This window comes from Sceloporus occidentalis, unplaced genomic scaffold (assembly GCF_023333645.1).
Source record: "Sceloporus occidentalis isolate IW3139 unplaced genomic scaffold, rSceOcc1.0.p SCAF_13, whole genome shotgun sequence".
Classification (NCBI taxonomy): domain Eukaryota; kingdom Metazoa; phylum Chordata; class Lepidosauria; order Squamata; family Phrynosomatidae; genus Sceloporus; species Sceloporus occidentalis.
The window spans coordinates 3,356,145-3,374,431 of NW_028316993.1; the positions used below are offsets into that span (position 1 = coordinate 3,356,145).

General features: G+C 43.6%; 1 protein-coding gene across 3 annotated transcripts in view; it reads right to left on the reverse strand.

Moving 5' to 3' along the window:
• NOVA2 (NOVA alternative splicing regulator 2) overlaps positions 1 to 18,287 on the reverse strand; it is a 40,457-nt gene that overhangs the window by 20,680 nt on the left and 1,490 nt on the right. The window contains exons 1-2 of one of the 3 annotated variants that reach the window (XM_089478165.1): positions 15,817 to 15,921; positions 869 to 1,012 (exon numbers count right to left, since the gene is read on the reverse strand). In XM_089478165.1, coding sequence (XP_089334291.1) covers positions 869 to 1,012; positions 15,817 to 15,874 — 202 coding nt within the window. In that variant the 5' untranslated portion in view covers positions 15,875 to 15,921. Of the gene's footprint in view, positions 1 to 868; positions 1,013 to 3,018; positions 3,107 to 15,816; positions 15,922 to 18,287 lie in introns of those variants that run through there. The other 2 variants (XM_089478166.1, XM_089478164.1) reach the window with 2 other exon arrangements.

An 18,287-nucleotide genomic window follows, 5' to 3' on the forward strand; every position in this document is an offset into this window, starting at 1 on the left:
TTAAAGTAGTGTCAAACTGCAGCCCAAGTGGTCTCTTGAGTTATGATGACCCACACAAATGTCATAGGGTTTTCCTAGGCCAGGAATACTTAAGAGGTGGTTTTGACAGTTCCTTCCTCTGAAATAGGGGCAGTGGCACTTAGGATTAATTGCTGGTCTCCCATCCAAGTATGAACCAGGTTTAGGGAAATGATTGGAAGCCACACAACAACAACCACTTTTGCCAAATCTTAAAGGATTGGCTTTTTAAAGACCAAAATATCAAAACTCCCTAGACTAGCTGTCAGCAAACTTCTGGAAATTCAGTTCCCAAAGTCTTACTTCTCTGAAACTCTACAGTTTTCATTTTAAGGATCTTCTCATATCTTCCAACAGATAAAAAGCAGGACACGTGTGGCCAAATAACAATTAGAGTGTGCTTAAGATAGTAAAAGTTATTAATCAGCTAGGAGAGGATACAATAATGTGCTTTTGCCTTAGTTTACTGGGGAGGACAAGACTTCACTCTCTGTCCTCCTCTCTCACCTTCTGAATTAACTGAGTGCAAACTACTTTTGCACTATGAACTCAGTTTGCACCAATTGAAGGAAGCTGAGACTGAAAGAAGAACGTGGGAGGAGGAGAGAGAAACTGGGACATTTTAAAAGCAGCTGAAAAAGTGGGACAATAAAAGACATATCGGAACTGTTGGCAAGTATGTACTTGGATGACAGCCATCACATGAGGTACAGTTAGGTATGAACAAGCCTCTCTGTTTGCAATTTTGGAGAGTCTCCAAGGAAAAGGAAAGTTTGTGCAAATATAACAGTTTCCCCTACTTTTCAGTTTATAACCTGAAAAATGAACCCTTCTAACTGCTCACTCTCACCTGGATAGAAGTCCTTGGATTTGGAGAGCTTGATGGTGGCTCCAGTTTCCTTCTGCAACTGGACAATGGTTTGGCCTCCTTTGCCGATGATGGATCCAGCGGCATAGCTGGGAATCAGGACCTTAAGGAAGTACTCACCGTCCTCTGCAAGACAGGGAAGAGAAACAGATCTCATGAATGAGACATCATCCAAATCCTGGGCCAAGCAAAAGCCATTTCACACAACCATCACAGACTATGCTGCACTCAGCTGGAAGAAAAACCATTGTGTGCCAACTTCCAGATGCACCAAATCAATAAGAATCTGATGGTTTCTGCAAAATTCAGCTCAAATCAGCAACAGAATGGCTCAAAAAAAATTAGCAGGAAGATGCAGCTGGAATCAAGAAAAGGTGGCATTTCCTTCCATGGTTGCAATTGGCAAAATACTTTGCTCTTTTATAGATAATACATTCCCAAACAAAAAAAAATTGTATCAAGCCACACTGCAATTCCTTGGCTCCTACAAGGCCCTAGATCCACATAAACCATCCAAACTGGGCTCCTATGCCCTCATCTACAAATTCAGGTTTCTAGAACTCATGATCAGTAGTAATACATCTATCATCACATCATTCATGCACCTTCCAAAAAGGCCAGCGTTCAGGAACAAGAGTGCATTTATGTTCACGGCCAGGTATATAGTGCAATTCCACTGTAGAAGCAGAGAAATTTAGCACCCTGAAATGTTCAATTTATAGTCAATGGCAAGTTTCTAGCCCTCGAGGCTGTAGATGTAGATCGTGTTTGATAAAACCTCCAAATCTTAGAAGGTAAGGAAAGGGAGGAAGAATTAATCCTCCAGAAATTTCTTCCCTTGCCTAAATCTAGTGGGATTAGTACCACTAGCGTTTTTAAAGTCTGCACAGAATTTGTATGAATTTTTGTACACAATTTGTCCTACAATAGTTGCTTTTCCAAGCGATCTCCTCTAATGTAATATAGTTTTGTACATTATTTCCACAAATATGCACATTTTGTATGTGTTTTTTTAAACACAGGACCAGCACCGCAACATCCAGGAAAGTGTGAGTATCAGAATAACACAATATTCTATCACAATGGCAAAATTGCGATTTTGCACAACATAACTTTAAATATATTCTTGTTGCTGTTTTTTTTAATTTAGAGAAAAAAAACTTGTCCTTCTAACTAAAGGAACTCTCCGACATTTCACAGATGAAAAAACACGACACATGTGGCAAAGAAACCTCAGCGTGTGGTCAAGATGACAAAAGGTATTAACACAGAAGATCACACAAGGTAGGAGAGGCTGCAGCAGTTTGCTTTTGCCTGAGGTTACTGGAAAGGGCCCGACTCTTCTCCTCTTCCCTCTGCTGAGATAACTGAGTGCCAACTACTTTTGCACTTTGAATTCCATTTGTAAGCTGTGAATAAAGGGCACAGTGGGAGGAAACTGGGACTTTGTAAAAGCAGCTAATAAATAAAGACAGCAAAGGTTTAATGGGGACTGCATCTCTCAAATCACAATAGCTGGAGAGTTTGGAAACCATGCCTCATTCATTCACATGCTCTCAGCCTCAGGGGAAAGTAACGGCAAACCTCCTCTAAACAAATCTTGCCAAGAAAATCCTGCAATAGGTTAACCTTAGGGTGGCCATAAGTCGGAAATGACTTGAAGGCACACCACAGCAGAAGGCACTACTCCATCCATTGCATCATCCAGGCACAGAGCCCTTGCAACAAAATGCCTACAGTTCCCATTTCCATTTCCTTACCCCTGCTGCTTTAGGACCCCTGAGGACCAGCCCCACTGTTCCCCATTGCACAGACATGGGCTTTTAAGGCTGCTGTGCTTTATTTGCGCATGCCTGGCATAATAAGGGAAGAAGGGTTGCTGGGAATTTAGGGTCCCGCAGTTATTTCTAGCTGGTTGTTAAGATGCTCCTGAAGTTGCCACTCCGGAGCAGACTGGCTTCACCGCAATTTAATAAATGCTGCCATAAGCTACTGCTGAAACCTCAGACTACTCAGAATAAGAGCTTTTCCTGATTATAATTTTTTTAAAAGAAGCACACACGCACACCCACACACTGCTACAATTCTTTACAGGAGAGGCATGCCAGAGGAAATGATAAAAGCTCACTCACCTGGCCACCTCAATCGCTCTCCTTTAAACATTTATTTTTAGACTGAGTTTTGAACTGATTCGGTTAGCCTCAGCAAGTCCCCTGGGTCTCCAAAATGGCAGGCATTTGGATATGCTCTCTCTCTCTCTCTCTCTCTCTCTCTCTCTCTCACACACACACACACACACACACACACACTCACTCACTCATATCAGAGTGTAATGAATCTCCATGTGCAAAGAGAACAGAGGTGGACTGTTAAATGCTGTAACTCCATCCTATGGAATCCTAGGGTTTGTAGTTTTGCAAGGTCTTTAGCCTTCTCTGCCAAAGAGTGCGGGTGCTTCACCAAACTACACATCCCACGGATTCTGTAGCATGGAACCCTGGCCATCCAAGTGGTGTCAAACTGCATTATTTCTACAGTATAGACTGAGAGCCCTTGGAACAACAAACCACAAGGGATGGTCACTACTTCCACATCTTACTTCCAGAGTGACTTACTCATGGAAGCAGAATGCTAGCTTAAAAATTAGCATCCAAAGGGACTGGATCCAAAACCATCACCTTTCCTCAGGGTTGCCGGATCAGGACTAGCCCAAGTCCAAGCAATGTTTATTGTTAACTGCCTCCAAGTCGATTTTAAGTTTTACCAACCCTATAAATGAGAGCCCTCCAAGTCACCCTATTCTCAGACAAACGGTATCCACAGAACGCTTCTCCAGCATCACATTTCAAATGCATTGATCCCCCCCCCATCAGATTTCTTCATTCTCCAGCTTTCACAACCATACATAGAACTGGACTGGCCAGTGATAGAAAAACAACATTTTATTTCGTAATCAGTTCTAACAAGGAACAGCCCCTCGCCTTTATATGACAGCGCCTATTTTTATCTGGCCCCTGGATGGGTTATTGCTCTTGCATAGAGCTTACCTGAGATACAGACCTGACCTACTTATGCTTTCAGGCCCACGCTGGGGAAGATGCTCATGCCAGGACTGGTGAGGCACCTTGTGCTAAGCGATCTGGACCTGCTGTAGTGTCCAGATTGCAAAGGTCTCCCAGGGTACGAAATCAAAGAGACCTTGGTCGACAAAAACAGATCTCTGCTCCCTCTCCAAAGATCTCTGTCTCTTTGCCACAGCGAAAGAACTCTAAGAGATGGATGGATAGCAAGGCATATAGCTTGTGGTGTGTGTGTGTCTGCATGACTCCATGCATCTGTGCATGAATCTCTAACATACCTTACACATCTCATTCCCTCCACTGGAGCAGCTATTGCTCCTTCGCCATCACCTTGGTACCTGAAGTTGAAAATCTAAATGGCACCCCTAAATACAGTCAGCCCTCTGTATCCACAAATTCAAAAATCCATGGCTTGAAAGTATTTTAAAAATATATGAATGCCAATAAGCAAACCTGGATTTTGGCATTTTGTTTATAAGGGACACCATTTCACTGTTCCACTGTATTTAATGGGTTTTGAGCATTCATGGATTTTGGGATCCATGGGGGATCCTGGAACCAGCGGATACCAAGGGTTAACCGTACTCTCCAACTATCCCAATCTGACTGGGACAATCCCGATCAATCCCCTGTTGTTCCACTTTTTCAGTAGCTTTTAAAGTGCTCCAATTTCTCTCTCTTCAGTCTCCCTTTCCTCCTTCTGTCTCAGTTTACTTCGTTTTCTGCAAACCGAGTTCAAAGTGCAAAAGTAGTTTGCACACGCAGCAAGGGGAGAGGAGGTTGGTAAAGGCATCCATTATATACCGAGAAGTGTTTGGATTCCCAGCTGGACCATGAAACCCACTTGGTGACCTTGGGCAAGTCACATACTCTCAGCCTCAGGGGAAGGCCATGGAACAAATCTTGCCAAAAAAGCCCAATGCTAGGGTTGATTTAAGGTTGCCATCAGAAATTACTTGAAGGCACACAACAACAAAAGTGCTTGGAAAAGTTACTCTTTTGATCTCACAAAATAATAGTAGTAGTAGTAGTAGTAGTAGTAAAATAATAAAAGAAACCCAGCCTGGCCATTAGATTCTGGAAGTTGCAGTCCAAAAACAACCCCTAAAACCATGCTGACCCCTGATACTGAGAAACATCAGGAAGCTTGTAAACGCTATGAGCTTTTGTGTTTAGCATATTTAATGCAGTTGTTTAATAAATGATACATGATAACGGAAGCTGTATTTATGTCTGCACTAAGTGAATCGCTCTCTGATATGCTTAGGACACTATATTCTTTAAAGGTTTTTTTTAAAATAATATCTTTATTAAACATTTTAAAGGCATTTTTAAAACAAAACACAATACAAAACAATTATTAAACATTTATTTAGATTACATCTACATCTTCTTCCCTTACACCAGAATTTTGGTTACACATTTGGGATATGTCCACCTTTCCACACTATACTTTTAAATGGATTTTGATGCTAGTTTAACTTCTCTGGGTCTCAGCTAAAGAATCTCAACAACTAGGGTCCTGTATAGCTAGGGAATTCTTGAGAAATGTCCTACGGCTTTCATGCAAGAATAATTCCCAGATTGCTTTGAGTATTTCCTTCATCACTTCCTTGCACACAATGCTCTGAAGCTACAAGGCAAACTCAGTTACTTTCTATAGCTGAGGCTGAAGCCATAAGACACAAATCTATTATTATGGTGGGCCCTTGCTATCCACTAAGGTTTGGTTCCAGGACCTCCCATGGATACCAAAATCCATGGATGGTCAAATCCCATAATATACAATGGTATAGTAAAATGGTGTCCCTTATATAAAATGGCAAAATCATGGTTCGCTTTGGGAATTTATTTATTAAAATATTTCCAAGCCATGATAATTGAATCTGTGGCTAAGGAGGGAATCACTGTATTTAATGGACTTTGCTCCTGTTAAGTTGGCATCATCATGGTGCACTTTTGATCACAACAGAAACCATGAAAAAGCCCCAATTAATTTTGTTCTAAATTATATTACTGTACCCCCCAACATATTACAGATGTAACATCAGAATATGACTAAGATGGCAAAAGTTATTAATGGGGAAGATGATACAAGCTAGAAGAGGCTGCCGCAGTTTGCTTTTGCCAGAGATGACTGGGAAGGGTGAGATTCTGCCTCTCTCCTTTCCTCCTTGTTGAGCTAACTGAGGACAAACTAATTTTATGCTTTTAATTTAGTTTGCAGCAATGGACGTAAGCTGAGGACAAAAGGAGGGCAGAGAAACTGAGACATTTTTCAAGCAACTGAAAAAGCAGAATGACAGAGAATTAATTGGCATTGTTCCTGCCAAACCAGGACAGTTGGAGGATATGTATTAATGCAATGGGAAATAGCTGGCAGATTGAGTTCTAGGTGGTTACAGCCTTTGTTGCATCTCTTAAAATAAGGGAAAATCAGTGACCTTACTAAAAGGAAAATGGAGGGACGGTGTCAACATCCTCCATTTTTGGCGCACCTCTGCCTTCCATTTGGTCCCAACGCCTTGGCGAGCTTCCTGCCATAATTTCTCTAAGCTGGAGGATCTTCTGCCCAAATCCACTTAAAAGAATTCCCTCTTGGGTGGATTAAACCAGTTAAGTCATTAGAAGGCTGCGATGGAGTCCAAGCTGATCAGCAATGTGCAACCTGCTGTCCCTCTTTCCCATCTCTCTGCCCTTGGCTCCATTCACTCTCATGGCCTCTTTCCATTCAGAGAGAGTCATTCCCCTACCTATAGCAGCCCCTGTCCATGGTTCAAACCAAGTACAGACATGAAGGCCATCCCTGCATCCCTTGCTCAAAGAGGTATACTGCTCCTGGACATGGGAGGTTTATAACTATCATGGTTAAAAGCCAGTGGCCTCTCTGTATTTGTTTTATCTATGACTATCTTCTTTTACAATATCTCACAAACAGCTCCCAAATATCTTCCCTCTCTGTGATTATCTTATCTTTTAAGTACATAGTCTATCCAGTTGCATTATGTCTAATGTTCTCAGTAGCCAGTCACCTATGGAAGGTATCTCTTGAGTTCCTCCATTGTCTTGCAAATACCATTCTTGCCATAGTTATCATATATAGGATTATTTCCAGATGTTTTCTACATTCTTTTTCCTTTATTATATTTAATAAAAATAGTTCTGGTTCCATTTTTGTGTTTATCTTCAATATATCTTGTGCTGTTTCCTATGTTAGATCTTCCTGAGACGGGGCTTACAATGCAAACCCTCTACCTGTCCTGGTTTGGCAGAGACAGTCCCAATTAATCCTTTGCCATCCCACATTTCCAGTTGCTTTTAAAATGTCTCAATGCTTTTCCCCACTGTCTTTAGCTTCCTTCAGTTGCAGATGGCAGAACCTTGCCCTTTCCAAAAGCAAACTGCTGCAACCTCTCCCGACTTGGGCGCTCTTCCTCATTAAAAACCTTTGCCACCTTGGCCACACTCTGATGCTCCTCGGCCACACATGTACCACTTTTCATCTATGGCATTGCCTTTCTTCTTCTGCTTTTAACCCGCCTTTAGAACTCAAGTCTTTATGAATCAGAAGCTCAGAATACCTGACCCAGTTTTATCAGCCTGGGACAGGGAAGAATCAGGCTGATCACAGGGAGGGACGAAAAGCTAGTATTTTTAGCAGAAAGCTAATACTTTTCACAAGCATGGGGCTGAAGCCTGATGTAGGCTCAAATTAAAGAGATGTTGTGTTCAAGACTGTAGCTTTGGATCGTTTTTGGACTGCTAGGGTTCCCAAGACAGCTCCCATCACTTTTAAGGATGTAAGTATCAACAAGCTCAGGTCTGTCCAGAAGAACCTTATAAAACCCATTTTGCTGCTGTTGCTGTGTGCCTTGAAGTTGCTTTTGACTTATGGCGACCCTAAGGCAAACCTGTCGTAGGGTTTTCTTGGCACATTTCATCAGAGGGGTTTTTCCATTGCCTTCCTCTGAGGCTGAGAGTGTGTGACTCACCCAAGGTCACCCAGTAGGTTTCCATGGCCAAGTCAGGATTCAAACCCTGATCTCTAAGTGTCCTAGTCCAACGTTCAAACCAGTACACCACGCAGGCCCTCAAAACCGATTTTACAGATGGGAAAAACAGAGCAGCCAATAATACCAGGTCAAGGTTGTGAATACGCACACAAGTATTATTAGTAGTATTAGTATTAGTATTTGTATCCGGCTCTTTTCCCAGAACGGGGATCCAGAGTGGCTCACAATATTAAAAGTACAATTAAAAACATAGAAAAGTGGTACAGATATTCTCCCAGGAATTGGAAAGAAGAGTTACAAAACAACGAGTAGCTTATAATTGTTTTTTTTAATCCAATAATACAACTTTATATTATATTATATTTTATATTCTATTTTCTAGAATGTAGGCCACTTGCAGGTCCATTTTATTTTATTCTATTTTATGTACAGCACTGTGTAAACTTACAGCGCATTATAAATAAAGTTTAATAATAATCATAATAATATATTATATTATATCATAGCTGTAACTTAGCAAGGGATCATTTCATTCCCCTTCCTTTGTAACCTAATTTTAAGATACTGTTGTGTTTCTGGGTTGTGGTCTCACTAAATGTTGGAGAAGGAATATCACATGGTTCAAGACTTGGTTTGTGCCATGCACAGAGCGTGGAAGGGTTCCTTTTTCTTCCTCACTGGCCATGCTGGCAAGGGGGAATTTGGGAGTTGTGTATTCCATAAAAAGTACCTTTGTCAGGTTCAGTGAATTGTGCGGCTTCCTTATGATGTATTGCAGCTGTCAAAGTGACAAGAAGATGGATTGTGGATCAGAAGGAAGCATGCTTTGTAGCACAGGTCAGCAGCTTGTAGCATTCAGAGGTCTTTGCAACTAAAGCGTAACCAGTTACCTTTGATGATGAAAAGTCCAGAAACAAGTTACTTGTTTAAAATTGTAACTGCAACACTAATCCTGCTGTTGGGAGAAAATTCAGAGACATAGCTGTGTTAATTTGGAATATCAGTGTGCAAAAGGATCTTGTAGCACCTTTGAGACTAACTGTGCAAAAGAAATTGAGGCATAAGCTTTTGTAGACTTGCAGTTTGACACCACTTTAACTGTCATGGCTCCTTGCTATGGAATCCTGGGATTTGTAGAGAGCTCTCTGAGAGAGAAGTAGTCCACAAAACTACAAACCCTACAACTCCATAGCATCGAACCACGAGAAATTAAAGCGCTGTCAAACTGCATTAATTCTGAGGTGGAGATGCAGCTGTTTCTCCAGGTAGATCAGTAAGCCTTGTTGTATCCTTCAAGCACAGATTTTCAGTTCTTTTCTAGACTGGATCAGGTGCCAGATGTTTTGGACTTCAGCTCCCAGAAACCTCAGCCATCTTGTCCAATGGCCTGGGATTCTGGAAGCTGAAGTTCAAAACATCTGGAAGGCCAGAATTTGGGAATCGCTACAGGTTCATGACCAAACATCTTACTGTTACTTAGGTGCACAGGGTATTAAAACTTAACTAGAAACATTTGTCAAAATGTAAAAACCTTTAGTGGCAGCAGACTAAATATGAAGGAGCCCACACAAAAATTAAACTGGGGAGAGGGAGAGGTCTTTTAAGCAATTTATGTGCTTTCCAAATTAATTAAAAACTGTACAAAATCCATCCCAGTTTATGCAAAATTACAGGAAATCCTATGCCCAGCAAAATAGAGGAGGGCTTGCAAAAAGTTATTTTTCTCTCTACTTTCACAAGCACAGTTTGCGGGAACATGAGACGAAAAGCCTTCTTGGTGGCTGCTCCCACACTTTGGAACTCTCTCCATAGGAAAAATAAGGTGGCTCCTTTTCTGTTGTCTTTTTGGCAGCAGGTTAAGACCTTCCTTTTCCAGCAAGCTTTCGGGAACTGATTTTTAAAAAGAGAAGGGCTTTTTTTAAAATGGTGCTTTACTGTTTTTAATTGTTGTTTTAAAATAAGATTTTAGGCTCAACTCTCTGTGGAAGAGCGATGACTAAACTGTTGTCGTATTTTGGCCATATCCTGCAAAGACATGACTCACTAGAAACTAGAACTGACTACAATGCTTGGGAAAGTGGAAGGTAATAAGAAAAGAGGAAGACCACATTCCAGATGGATAGATTCAACCAGAGATGCCATGGCTATGAGTCTGCAAGAGCTGAGCAGGATAGCTGAGGATATGGTGACTTTGAGGTCCCTCATTCACAGGGCCATCATGAGTGGAGGTCAACTCAAAGGCTTAGTTCCTAGACTTAAGTCTACAATCTAAATGCATTGGCGGAAGTAGACTTAAGTCTATGAAAGCTCATGTTGCCAGCTTCTTTCATTTAGTCTCAAAGGTGCTCCAAGAGCTCTCTGCATACTGATTCCACAAACTAACGCAGCTGTATCTTTGAATTCTACCACTATGCAAAGCACCAAATTTAGCCGAATGGAGTGGAAATCCATCAGCCTCTAAGAAACTTGAAAGACCAAATGTATCTGAGGAAGTAGACTTAAGTCTACGAAAGACGCTCATGCTGCCAATCTTTCTTTCAGTTAGTTTCAAAGGTGCAACAAAATCTCTCTACATACTTTCTCTAGGAAGATATCAAGTATCACTTCCTGGTAGTAAAAGCTGTTTGACAGTGAAATGGACCGCTTCCGAAGGTAGGCAGAAGTTGGATCGTCACCTTCCAGACTTGTTTTAGGTGTGTATTCCTGAATGGCTGGGGTTTGGACTAAATTACCTTAGGATCCCTTCCAGCTCTGTGGTTCTTTTCTAAATAATAACTCTTTTCCATGGTTCCAGACTCTTTGCCCAAACCTGCCTGCTTTTAAACTGATGACCTGAAGGATGGGAAGAGGCATAAGGAAGATAACACAAGACAGAGAAAAGCAGGGCTAAGAAAAGTTATTGTTTGGAAAGCTGGCAGGGGAGGAAAGCTCTGGATTTATGGTCAAAAACAATAACTTTCTAGAGCAGAGTGCATGATACAAATACTGCCCATGACAATGCACTGCAGTCAATGGGCAAGTAAGGTGGGAAAGGCAAGTGACCAGCACACACAATACTTGTAAAGTTTTCTTCTAGCCCCTGAACCATCGCTGTCGCTCTTTAGTGTGCAAAAGTAGGTCAGGTTCAAGCCCTAGTCTTCACCATCCCCGGATCAGATCCGATGGCCGATTAGCCTCAGCCGCACCAGCTGCAGAAATCGGGTGATGCTGCTCACGTAGTCTGGGATGTGTGTAGAATTGTTTGGAACAAGACTGGTTATGTCTAAGCTAAAACGATTATCAGCCTCCCCCCCCCTTCCCCCAGACAGAACATCTGCAAACAGCTGCAAAAGCTCTGATCTCAAAGGACAAATCCTGAGATCAACAATGAGCCAAGAATTATAACCTCTTTGCCCCTTCCACCGCGCCACTTCTATCTGTTGGCATGATCGACATGGCAAACTGCACACCCTCCAACTACCCCAGTTTGGCAGGGACAGTCCCAGTTAATCCTCTGCCATCCCACGTTCCCAGCTGCTATTAAAATGCCCCGGTTTCTCTCTCCTTCTATCCCCCTTTGGCCTCAGCTTAGTTCAGTTGCTGCAAGCTGATCTCAGAGGGCAAAAATTGTTTGATTTCAGTTAACTGTTTCAATGGTCCTCAGGGCCAAAATGATCTCTAGGGGGTGTGGAGGCACTTCCACCACATTTGGAGACCCCAAGGAGTCAAAATAAAACTTTGCAGAGAGAGAGAGAGAGAGAGAGAGAGAGAGAGAAAGTAAAAATATTGTTTGTCCCAAAATGACCCACCATTCCCTCTAGGGAGGCCAGGAAGGAACAAAAACATGATGAGAATGGACCCTAGACAGTGTTTAAGTCATTTCTTGGCCAAAAATTGATGAAGATGATGAAGATGATGGTGAAGATGATGGTGTTTTGGGGGGAGGAGGTTAAGGGGGTGGGTGGGGTAGAAGGTGCAGCCCTCCAAGGTCTTCTGGGGGGCTAAGCTCCCTAGCCTTCCAGTTACCTACCCCTGATGTAGAAAAACAAATGTGCCCAAAGTAGTATAATACAGGCAGAGACTGTGATAAAAACTCTGGTCATGATTTTGAGTTGGAGGAAGAAATTGAGAAGGTACCTGAAGGGAAGAAATGCAACACATGGTAAAGCTGACTACCAGTACCTTGCTTGGTTGTGGCAATATGTGTGTGTGTGTGTAAATAGACAAAGGGTGGAAGACCAGAAAGTCTCTGATTTGGTTCCTGGTTTTTCCCCCCTTATTTTATTGTAGAGACCCATACAATTTTGTTTATTTATCTCAGAATATTTCTGCCAACTCCTGGGTACAATCAGAGAGCTTTTATACTGGCTTCCTAGGTTGGTTTATTTTAACCCAGTATAAAATTGGAAAGAAGAGGAACAAAATCTTGCAATCTGCTTCTGAACAGAAAGCACTGGGGCAAAGACAGGAGAAGGCAGCAGCATTTAGGCCCTTTCGCACTGCACAATTTTAGTGCTACAATTCCACTTGGACACTGCCATTGTTCCATCCTATGGAAACCTGGGATCTTTAGTTTAGGGAAAGGCATTTAGAATTGTGAGAAAGAGAGCTCCAGGGCCTCACTAAACTGCAGACCCCAGGATTTCATAAAATGGAACTATGGAAATTAAAGTGGAATCACAATACTGTAATAGTGTGGTGTGAAAGAGCCATTTGTGTCCTGGTTGTAGGCTTCCCAGAAACATTTGGCTCATGTTCTGGTCACCAGTGCTAGAAATGGAACGCTGGACTAAATCAGGGGGTGGAAATCATGTGGTCCTCCAGATGTTCTATGATTGCAACTCCCAGCAGCCATAGCCAGCCTAGTCAATGATAAGGAGGGTTAGGACTTGCACTCCACCAACATCTGAAAGGTTGCATGATTCCTGCAGACTAGATGGACCCTTAATCTGATGCTTACAGGGCATTTTGCTTGTGTGTAATCTCTATGGCATCCCACCATGCAGTATGGCAGTGCACCCTCCCAGGATGCTTTGCTTCTTGATGCCCTGGTAAAATGCATCAAATGATGAGAACCAGATGCCATCTCCCACAGAGGTTGCAAGATGGACCCACAGAAAGGTCTTCCTATTCCGCTCTTTTCGGAAACATTTGTTCATGCATACATTAAGAACTTTGCCATTCTCTCTCCCTATATTAGTGATGCCAGGGACCATACAAACAGGCCAAGGGACTGTCCACAAAGGTGTCTTCAAGTCCTGATGAGGTCCATTCCACATCAGTTGGAAAAGGAAAAACTGCTCAAAGCAGAGAGGAAAAAGAACAGACAGGCAGACTATCTATAGTAGTAGTTTCCAAACTGTGCTTCTCCAGGTGTTTGGGACTTCAGCTTCTAGAAGTCCCAGACAGCTTGGCCAACAGTCAAGAATTCTGGGAGATGAAGTCCAAAACACCTGGAGGACCAAAATTTGGAGACCACTGATCTAGAGCCAGGGTGGGCAACTAAGAAGGACCTGGGGGCTATTTCAGTCATTCACACCAGTTTCTCCAAAATTGGTTTAGGAGCTAAACTAAGGGATGGTTAGTTTATAGGGCAACCACACAACCAACTGTCCTGCTTTGATAGGGCCAATGCCAGTTAATCCTCTATCATCCCACTTTCTCAACTGCTTTAAAAATGTCCCAGTCTCTCTGTCTTTCCTCCTTTCTCCTTCACTTACTTCAATTGGTGCAAATTGAGTTCAAAATGCAAAATGAGTTTGCACTCAATTAAGGGTGCAGTTGGTGGAATATGCCCATTTCCAGAAGACCACAGAAAAAAGTTTTCCTCGTTCTCCTTCTTCATATGGAGGCCCTCACTTCAAGAGACCCCAATACTCCATAACAGCAGAAGCAGAGCTCGGAATAAAATTACTTTTTTTGGATCCCAGAATGGTCATGCTGGCCACAGAATTCTGGGAGCCGTCAAAAGTTTATTTTCCAAAGTTGTGAACAAGTGTTCAGCAGCCTGAGAGTGGAACTTCTCTACCACCTTCCCAATATCTTGCCTACATATCTTTGGGTTTCTCTCCACAACTACTAGTCAGCTACCTCAGCCTCAAAAAGATTTCAAAATTGGGGACTCACTGCACTGATCACACCCACTTGACCGCAAGCCATCATTCCCACAATGTCAGCAAAAAGCCATCACATAACTGGTATCGCACCTCATTACAAAACACTAGGTCACTCCCACAGAGCTGCTAGAATGCTCATTTTATTTGGGTTTTGATCATTTGAGGGGCTGTTGTTGTTTTATGCCAGGGTCTGTGTTTTGCATGTTCTCCAACTGTCCCGATTTGGCAGGGGTAGACCTGGTTAATCCTCTGTCACCCACTTTTTCAGCTGCTTTTAAAATGTCACAATTTCTCTCTCCTCCTCCCACTTTCCCCCTTTGTCCTCGGTTGCTGCAAAAGAGTTGAAAGTGCAAAAATAGTTTGCACTCTATTAACCCATCAGTAAGGAGAGGAGAAGAGTGGGAGGAATCTTGCCCTTCCGAGTGGGCCCAGGTAAAAGCAAACTGCAGCAGCCTCTCTTAGCATGTCTGTTCTTCTTTAATAACCTCTTCCATCTTGACAGAACTCTGATGTTGCTTGGCCACATGGATCCTGGTATAGGAAGAGGAGGAACAGACGGAAAGACCAATGTTTTGACTGGTTTCCACACCTTGCTTCCCAACTCACACAGGTGTCTAACTCACCTAGCACATTCTTCTCTCTTTCACGAGGCAAGCTTTCTCCTGTGCTCATAAACCTGCAATAGGTTTTATTCTCTCCCATTTCTCTCTCAACTCACCCCAAACCCATCTTGAGCAGAACAAAAAAACCCTTTTGCTGTGAAAGTGGTCTGCAATGGGCCTGGTTTCCCCCACCGCTGTTAAACAAGCTCAGGATGGGAAAAGAGTCGCTTTTGCAGCCATTTTGGGAAAGGAGGCGGCATGCCCGCATTCCAGCAAAAGGGAGGCTATGGTAAAGGAAACCCATTTTCCTCAACACTCACACAGGAGAGCTTCTTCTTGTTTTTAAAAACACCACACAAAATCAGGAAAGCAATGACTCCTCCAAGGTCATGGAGAGATGTCAGGAGCTGAACTCAAGACTCCCAGTGCTAACCTTGCCTTCTGGGCCGGGTCATCTTAAGGCTGCAAGAATGATGGGGCTGGAAACCTCAGTTTACAATCCTCTGTGTATATGTGTGTGTGTGTGTGTGTGTCCTTGCTGTGCATTTCTTTCTGCATGTCATCACTAGCTCTCACAACGCACACTCTGCAGCTCCAACCCAGAGGTCCTCCTTCACCCCTGGCTGCCCAGAGATGGAGATCCCTTCGACTGTGCTACAAAGCCGACAGTCACTGAGACAGCGAAGGTCTTTATCTTCCTCTGGCCACCACCGCCACCACCATCACTACCACTCCTTCTGGTGACGTCGGCTCTTCCCACTGCTGGGAAGGCCTGGGTTTCACTCCTAGAGCTCAAAGGGGACGTCCTGGTCTCAGTGGTGGAAGTCCCCAAGGGACCCACCAGGCCTGGCAAAACAATCTGCACCTTTGCTGCCAAAGAGTCTGAATGAATCAGATCATATACGCAACCTCGAATTTTGGGTCCCACCATTGCTAGTCCAGGCCAGGGGCAGAATGTCTCCAATCCCCTGAAATTCACCCTCCCCTTCTCAAGCAGAAAACGTCCCACCCCATTTGACCTTCACCCACCCATGAGGGATGACACAAAGACAGACAGACGGATGGCAGACACACACATGCACACACACACACACACACACACACAGATGATGATGCTCCTCAGCCACCGCACGCACTAACCTCCCAGCTGGGCCATGAGGCCTGCATGGCTCTCGCTTGTGTGCATTCTGTCTGCCATCGGTGTCCTTTGGCAACGCACACTAGTAGGTACCACTAATGCGTCCCCCTCCATCTCCGTCACACTCCTTCTCCCTCTTCCACCCCCCTACCCCGCAGCACCATCAATGCTTCCCCTTTTCCCTCCCCCAAATCCATCACTGGAATCAGCCCAACCGGCCAATCCTCCTCAACCCCAACCTGTCATCGCTTTGGAAGAAAACAACCCAGGAACAAAACAAGGTAGACTTATTGACCAGCCAAAGCAGGCAGGCACAACACATTTATCATATGTGCATGTGTGCATCCATATATATACACACACACACACACACACACACACACACACGCCATATTCTGGACAATATTCGGCAATATTCTGGTCAATACATGCATGCACACATGCAGTATTCTGGTCAATATTCTTGCTTGTATCTTGCAGCAACACCCACCAGATCTCCCTGCCATCTCCTCCAATGCAGCCAAGCCAGCCTCCTAAGACATGCTTAGAATATATATTTCCAGATCTTTCTCGCCTCCTTCACGCTCGCCGGTCCTGCCCCTGCCTTATTTTCTTCACCCCAAATCACAGAAACACATTTTGGGGTAACCTCATCCTCCAACTCCATTTTTATTTCTTGCCCATCGCTCCATTAGTGCCATCAGAAAGGCTTGTCCTATAGGAGGGAGATTTCCCCAGAGGGACCCAGGGTTGTTTCAGACTTGCAGTATTTATTGCTTCTTGCCTCTAATGCTGACACTCCAAATGCATCTCAAAATGTTAATTACATCTGGAGGGTGAGTGTGTAAAGTGTGTGTGTGTGTAAGAAAAAGAGAGAAAGAAAGGGAGAGCTTGCTCATGTGTGTCCATATACTCTCATCATTCCAAGCAATGAAACAGAAACACATTCAATTACTACCACTACTGCTACTAAATAATAAAGATTATTACAACTGGTCAGGCAGGAAAGTAAATAGCGATAGACAGCTATGACTGTTGGTTCAAAGGCACTGAAAGAAGCAAAATCTGCTCTTTTCACAAAAGGAGAGACACAAGAGAGACAGAACGTGGCATTTGACAAATACCTATTTTTATGCCGCCTAAGTGACAACTGCAAGAAACAGCAATGGTGCATTTTTAATGCTTCTTTTGCAAAATCCACCACCTTGGAAATGCTTAAGCATTTGCCTTCAGCCCTGCATTTGGTTGGTAATATTTCTCTCCCTCCCGCCCCCCATCATCTCTTACTAATCCCTGGATTCATAAAATGGCCCTTTTCAACATCCCAGTTCTCTGGCATCCTCTTTTGAGTTCAAAATTTCACATCCTTCCCGTCTTGACTTCCTTAGACAGATGGGAAGGCGGGGTGGGGTGGGGGTTAGGGGGCTGACAGGTTTTCCATAGCCTGTGTGTCTATGGGGGGGTGGAATAATTCTCCACCCCCTTCGCCTTTTCCCTTGCAAGCATATAGTTATTCTAACAGACTCCATTTTGACAGAACCGGCTGCATATAGACTGGGAAAATCTTTGCAGGGAGAGAAATAGAAGAGCTTGAAGATGGGGGGGGGGGGGGAGGACTGTTACATTTCCTACACTCCTCTTTACAAGTCAAGGGGAAATAAAATGGTGTATAGGATCCCCTGGATATGGTGAGGGAGGGGGACTGGAAACCAGGCTGACCAATACTCATGACAGTTTGTAGGAGGGAAGGTACAGAAGAAATTCACTGGGGGGGGTATTAAATTTGAAACAAAAACTTTATGGGGCTGAATCAGAAAAAATGGCACCCTGTCCCTTGAATCCTACACAACAGAGGTTGGGTTAAAGCCCCTATTGTTTAGGGAGGTAGGGATAAGGATGGAGAGCAGATTTGTAGGCTCTAGGTCCCCGAGAAAAATTTGATGAAGGAAGCAATTGAGGAATGGGAATAAAAGAAAACTAGACACAGAAAGAGAGAGATGGTAATAAGGTAATAATGAAAGAAGGGCCAGATGGAGGCAGGCGAGATATAGGGTGCCCATATGGAGGGCTTGGAGGTTTTTGGTGCAGAGGTGGAGAGAACAGGCTCAGGTGGGCGCACAGATGGAGGGCAGGGATGGAGTTGAAGAGAATATTTATGGGAGGGCGGGTAAAGAAATACAAATGCCCAGGGGGTGGGGGATGGATTTGTAGGGCAGATTTCGGGGTGGGGATGGGGAGATCCAAAGAGTAGGCCTCTAAAATGGGGAGATCCATTTAGAAGGGCCAGATGGCCCTCTTTGTCTATCCACCCTCCAAAAAATCAAAATAAAATCTCCATCTTGCAAAGAAAGCATTTGGGGGAAATGATCATCTCAAGGAGGGTGAGATTTCGGTGCCTTCTCCCCCATATCCCAGAATAGCCTTCCTCCAGGGCTCAAACCCCATCCACCCTCAACTTCCTCAACCCCTGTCT